Below are 7,213 nucleotides of genomic sequence, written 5' to 3' on the forward strand. Positions count from 1 at the left end.
GTATTTAATAATTTCTCTCTCTTAATTCTTTTTTATTTAAATAAATTATTTAATATTTTCCATTCTTTAATTTTATTATAAAATTATTATAAATATTTACTTAATTTAAAATTGAAAAAAATAAATTTGTAATTTTAACTTAAAAATCAAATTATTAATATTTATAATAAATAAAATTCAAATTATTAATTTTCAACATATATATATATATACAAAGAAACGTTATATAAAAATGAAAGTTATAATATTTAGAAGGTGAATTTTAATATATATCTTATAATAAAATTAAATAAGAATAAAAAGAGACCTTTTTTTTTTAAGAGAAATAAGAATATTTAAAGAAGAGAAATAATAATTTAATATGAATATTTTTTAATAGAAATATTTCAAATTATGAATATAGATATTTAATTTTTATTTTATATATATTTATATTTAAAATTTAATATATATTTTAAAAAATATGTGCATTTATATATTTTATTAATTTGATTTATTCGTTCTCCTTAATATTATTTATATTAAAAATACATAAATAAATTAATTAACTATTAATCGCAAAAAATTAATTAAATTTAAAAAATTAATCATATTCATATTTAACTTCTTATTCTTTTTTATATATATGTTTATTAATTTTTAAAGTTATTACTTTTAAATATATATATATATATTAATTAATTTAAATATATATGTTTATTAATTTTTAAAGTTATTATTTTTAAATATATATATATATTAATTAATTTAAATATACAATTATAAATTAATTGATAAAAGGAGAAAAAAATATAAATGAAGAAAAGAGAGAGAAATTATTAATGAAAGGAGGAGAGATAAATAAATATATTAAAGAAGACGTTGTCATCCATCCTAATCACTTTCACACTTTAGTTACAATATTTTCGCTCTCTTGTCATTACTATTTTGTTGATGAGCCCAATAGTAAATATATATATTTGGGTTAGGTCCAGAATCATATAGATATCATATCTAACCTAATTAGACCTAAAATACTCAAAGACTACTATCAATAGAGGGTTGCAAGACCTAAACCCCATATCTCGAAGATAAGATCCGAAGAACAACTTCGTTAATTGTTCTTCACTGCATATCTAGGTATGTTTCCGCAATTAAAATTTATCTCAATTTGGGAATTTGTAGTTTCTGAGTTATTGTTGCAGGATTTCAGATATTATTGGAGGAAATTCTACCTCCTTTAGGCAGTGCTCCACTAGCGCTTGGACCAGCGACCAAACATTTTGTTGAAGAAGGTTTTAGAAATTTCTTTGCTTTTTTATATTGTTTTTTATCATTGCACTTTTGAAAACTCATTATAACTTAGATAATGACTGGATTTATAATAGTTTTAGGATCAATAAAATATTTTTAACCTTCAACAAAATAATTTTATATTTGCCCACACCTCCAAGTAAAATAGTATGTATTAAATTAGAAAAACAACATTCACCCGGCAACACAATCGCATAAAAGTTTTGCAGTATGATTTGTTTTATTTGAAAGAATTCCATACACTCTATTACATAGGATTGAAAATATATTTTAGCGATTCAATAAATCTTAAATATAATATATTCAATATATATTAAGATAGAGGAAATATTTAAATGGCTCATCCTAAGACACACTAACCTTGCCACAAAACACTGTTAAGTTTGTGCACAGCTTAAGTACAATAAAATCATTTAGCAATTTTTTGGGATAAAAACTTTTTCAAATAATTTTATAAATGTTTTTTACATGGTTGTAAGCTACTTAAAATTCAATTAAACTAAAGCAGTTAGATATAATTTTAAACATAATTCATTTGTATATTTACATCTTTTAGGTGTTCAAATACATATTGGTCCATTTTGAGAAAATTCATATGCATATATATATTTTTATATTATTTATCTTTTTTAAGCTTCATTTATGTTTATAGAATTATATGGTTGGAGGAAGACTTTGTTAGACATCCTTTTACTTCTGATTTTAAATTTTATTGTTCATGTTACTAGCTAGATTACTTATTGATTTTGATTGACTAAAAGTAATGAATGTTTGCCTTAAATCATTTACTTTACTCTTGGACACCAATTTCTTTTCTCAAGTTGTCCAATATCCTTATTCAACAAATGGTTATTTAATAATTGAATTAGATTAGTTTGTTCTTTATCAAAAAGTAAATTTTGACTAGTTCTATATTTTCATAGTGTTCAAGATCTCAACACATTTGCCATAGCTCATATATTATTGCTCCAGGAATGAACAAGAAAATGAACTACTATTATACTTGCAGGATTTTGGACAACACAAAAAAAACAAATGGTTCTCACAAGAAACCAAACTACGCGAATGATGGAAATAATGGTGACAAACAAAAGAGAAGTTGATGGGGTTGATCGTCTTAGCGAGTTGCCCGATCCTCTGATTTATCATATATTTTCATTTATAGATACAAAATACATGGTTAAAAGTTGTGTGTTGTCCAAATGATACAAATCTCTTTGGCGTTCTCTTAACATTTTTCGATTTGATGAAAAAATATACCGCAACTATATGATTTTTTATAAATTTTATCAAGGAGGTTCTTTCACGATGTGATGGATCAAAAATCTCTTCTTTCAGCCTAGAATTTGTGTTTTCAACTAATCTTCGTTTCTTGAAAAGTGTTTTGAAGTATGTGTTGTTACACGACACACAACATCTAATGATCAATATTGGTCTTGGTAACTACTCTTCTATGCATCCTATTATTACTTCCCAATCATTGAAAACCCTCCATGCTCCATGTGGTTCTATTAATGGATCACACTCTTTTAATTTTCCCATCCTAACTGCACTATACCTAGAACATCCCATTTTTAATGATCCAGATTGTGAATTCTCAGAACTGTTTTCTGGGTGTCCAAACCTGAAGGATCTGACTTTACACAATTGTGAGAGTGGTTTGGATGCTATTAGTATTGTGGGTAAATATCTAGAAAAACTGGATATTTCAGTTCAGTTATGTCCCATAGACTTTAAAATTGTAATTGAAGGGCCAAAACTTTATGCACTCAAATATAAGGGAGATGCTTTTGTCAGGATCTTAGCTAACGTCCCCTCTATGGAAAAGGTTGATCTCAATTGCTTTGTTCGTCATGATGGAAAATGGCAAAAAAAGGGTTTTGAATGTTATTCAGATGCTTAAAAAATTTCAGCATTCCAAATACTTAAGACTTCGGTCAGGCATTATGCAGGTATGTTTCTTAACTCTTAACTTTAGTTGTTATTTTTTTTTTCAATTATCATTTGATGGGTGAGGAAAAAACCTTCCAAAGATGATTGATTTCTTATAAATGAATTGATTTCTTCCTCTAAATAACCATTTGAATGATCTCATTTTGCACAGGTTCTTGTTTCTAGTGCTGTCTTTCAGAAACAATTCCCACTCCAATTATTTAATTTGAAGCTTTTGGAGTTGAATTTACCAATTGGGTATAATGGGAGGATTGATGTTATTTCCTACTTACTTAGGCATTCTCGAGCTAAAGATCTTTTTGGAAAGAAATTGTTGGAGGTAACACCTTTCCTATTTGTTATTGCTATTCTTCATTTTGTTTAGTTTGGTTATCTGAATATGATGTTTATTTACTATTTAACATCCTTAAATAATTGTTTTTAAAGAATAGTATATATTTACTCCCATTCAATGACAGAAGAGATTTTTCTTGAATAAGTATCTGTTTTCGGTTAAATCTGTCTACTCTGTTTTTAAAAATTTTGACCACGCAAGCCGGGTTTCTATAGATGAGGCCTTTTGGCGAAGCCAACAAGTCAATTTGTTTGAGGCGATTTTTGTTTGTCACCTATAGGAACTTATATCTGATTGTTTGTTTATATCTCCACTCCTACTTCGTGTTTCAATTTCTAGCATTATGTCGCGAACTTTACGACGAAATAGACGAATGAAAAGTTTAATACTTTTTAATAAAATGCAGGCGATTCTTGGCTTAGAAGGAAAGCAAGAGAGGACCTATTTTATTAAAGGACAGCCGCATATATTAAAAGTGATGACACAAGGAAAACATCATATTCAATTAAAAGTCCATTATCAACTCATACAGGGATGGAACTCCATGTATGCTAAATGGTAAATATTTTGTTGTATGAGGACGAGCTCAGCTTACATTTGGTCAAAAGATTTGTATCTCCTTTGTTGTATTTCGATTCATTAGTTTATTTTTATTTGGTATAAGAAATATGATTGAACGATGATTTTCCCTGAATGATGATATTGTAGTTTAATAGGTCATTTGTCATTGCTAAGAATAGTAAAATAAAATAAAATGTGGGCTGTTATATTCATGAGTGTATACATATATCATTCGGTACATGATAATGCTTCAAATTAAAGTATATCTTACTATTGGTCTTATCTTTAGAAATAATGGTGGATGCAACACCCATATATATCAAAATGAGAGATTTTATTATAATATTCAAATAAGCTGAGATTTAAAAAATAAAACTCGGATATTATAGAATTTACGTTTATATCCTTAGTAAACGTCCTCCATTCTATTGTTTTTTTTTGGAAAACGGTTTAGTGTCATTTCATTAAAATCTCAAAAGATGGAAAATGAATTTTAAAACCAAAGCTAGACAGATCCTAGCTTTATTGAAAATATCAAATGAGTTTCAAACAACTAAGTTACAAAAAAACAGAATAACAAATAATTGAATTGCAAACAAGTCATTAAACAAGAACTATTTCAACCATTCTTTCCTTGTAATGATTTTATAGGGGATATTCTATCTTTGACTAAACTTCCAACTGTCTTCATTAATCGGAATTCCCCTCCATGTATGTATGAGAGCGTTGCCATCAGAAACAATATCATCCCAAATTTTTCCTTATGTTTTCTTATTTATGCTATGAATTCATGTATTTCTTTCTTTCCAGGTATTGTAGACTAGGACTCCAAAGAAGCATTTGAAAACATTCGCATAAAAACTATCGCCCTTAGCCTTTTTCTTTACAAGCTCTATAATTCGTTCCATATACCTAGAAATTTAGTGATATTCATGTTCTGAGAAAAATTAATTTAAAACTTGGATACAAATGCGCATTTCCCAAACAAATGGTCAATGCTTTCCTCTTTTACTGCGCATATTGGGTAATTAACATCTAAATATTCATATACTTCTTAATTATGTCTCTTGTCGCCAATCTTTTCCTGAATTTCAGTCAAAGAATAAATTGGTTTCGAGGTATAACCTTTGAAGACTAGACTACTTTATGTCAATCGACCATCACCTCCTTTTTTCTAATGATCTCCCATGCTTTTCTACCACGAACTTTCCATTCATAACAGTATCTCAACTCTTTGTATTAATGTTTCCATTGAATTTTATATTATTGATCAAATTCAGAATTCTAACTCCTTCTGGATTACTCTTAAGAATATAACTGCATTTTCCTTTTTGAATATCTCTAATTGAGTACAACAAACAATTTCTTCTGATTCTGACTCTAATAGATTGGAATTCCTCCCGAAGAATAATAATGAGATTATTCTCTAAACATGGATCGTGCCTGAATAATATTCCCCTTCTATTACCAATTTTGAACTTCATCATCTGATATGTCTCTCCTCCGATTCTTAGAATTTTCTTCAAGGACCATGCCATTTCATTTTTGATTTGGCATGTCCATTTTCATTACTCAAAATGAAGTTAGGATTTTGTTTTATTATGAAGTTATATCTTCACATTTTCATTACTCAAAATGATTTCCCAATAGTAACAGTAGAAATAGGTAATGCCTAATAAGTAAGGTGGAGAGGAAGCTTCTCATATGGAAAAGTAAGATGATTTTTAGGGAGGCCGATTAGTTCTTATCAAGAGTGCTCTTTCTTTAATGCCAACTTATATGATGTCTCTATTTGTCATCCCTAAGTCTGTGGTCGTGAAGATGGAAAGAATTATGTGTAAATTCTTATGGGGATTGTCTAATTCTTCATTTTCTCATTTAGTGAGTTGAGATAAGATAATTAATAAAAGAGCAGGGGGATGGGAATTTGCGATCTTATTTCTTTAATAAAGCCTTATTATCAAAATAGTGTAGTAGATTTGCAACTGAGCAAGATAGTATTTGGGCTAAATTGATTACATGTAAATATGGTCAGGATAAGTCTAGTTGGTTCACCAAAAAATCTTATAGACCCGTGGGTTGCAACATTTGGGATGGTATTTATGTCATGTGGAAGGTTATCGAGAGAATTCGATTTTTATTGTGGGTGATGGAAGTTAGATTAGTTTTTGGGACGACACTTTGTGTGGTGGTATATGTTTGGCGAAGGTTTTCCCCGAGCTTGCTTCTATCTCTATTTGTAGAGATTCATCGGTCAAAGATATGTTTGAAATTTGGTCTAGTGGTTTTTCTAATCATATCAGATAAAGAAGAAGATTGAAAAGTGATGAAAGCATGTCCAATGATAGACTTTTGTTAATGGTTAGAAATAAAGGGTTAAACCCATCTTCTCGAGATTCTAATTTTTCATCTAATTTTACATTGTCACGTTGTTGCAAGTATATGGAGTCTTTTGTGGAATTTGACTAGAAAACAATGGGTTATGCCAGAAACTGTTAGTGGCTATTGGGAGGCATGGATTAGGGCGACTAAAAATGTGAGAATTAGAAGATGGGTCTTTATTCCTATAATTTTCTGGTGGATTATCTGGTTGGAAATAAATCGAAGAACTTTTAGCAACTAAAGTAGGCCGTTAAGGATTATTCATAATGCCATTATCATGTCGATCTCGGAAATTAGATCTAGAAAACCAGTGGATTCGTGTGGAGATCTTATTGCTCTTCTTGAAGATCTTCGAGTCAATTAATTATTCGAATGTAATCAATTTGTACATAACTTTTTTTTCATATCATTCTTTTATCGTTGTTCTTAAACGATTTTTTATTAAATGGAACATTTAAAAAAAAGAAATAAGTAATTCCTAACCAAGATAAATCAATTTAATCAAATTATAATAAATTGATCCTAACGATTATGAGTTTCTAATTTTGTACCCGAAGATACTCCAACTATCTGGTAGATAAGGCCTAATCTTTAAATATGAACATCTTATTTCATTTTGTATATTAACTTTTTTCGCACAAAAAAAAGACAATCAAAAGTTAAAATTGTTTAAAAAAAAGACAATTTAAC

The 7,213-nt window shown here is 28.4% G+C and overlaps 1 protein-coding gene across 1 annotated transcript; it reads left to right on the plus strand.

The window, feature by feature from the left end:
- Positions 1 to 2,713: 2,713 nt before the first annotated feature.
- On the plus strand, positions 2,714 to 3,196 carry LOC124945600. The gene has a single exon (XM_047486065.1). It carries the CDS (start codon positions 2,714 to 2,716, stop codon positions 3,194 to 3,196), a length of 483 nt encoding a protein of 160 aa, XP_047342021.1.
- The last annotated feature ends 4,017 nt before the right edge of the window (positions 3,197 to 7,213 follow it).

This window comes from Impatiens glandulifera, chromosome 1 (assembly GCF_907164915.1).
Source record: "Impatiens glandulifera chromosome 1, dImpGla2.1, whole genome shotgun sequence".
In the NCBI taxonomy this organism is placed as follows: Eukaryota; Viridiplantae; Streptophyta; class Magnoliopsida; order Ericales; family Balsaminaceae; genus Impatiens; species Impatiens glandulifera.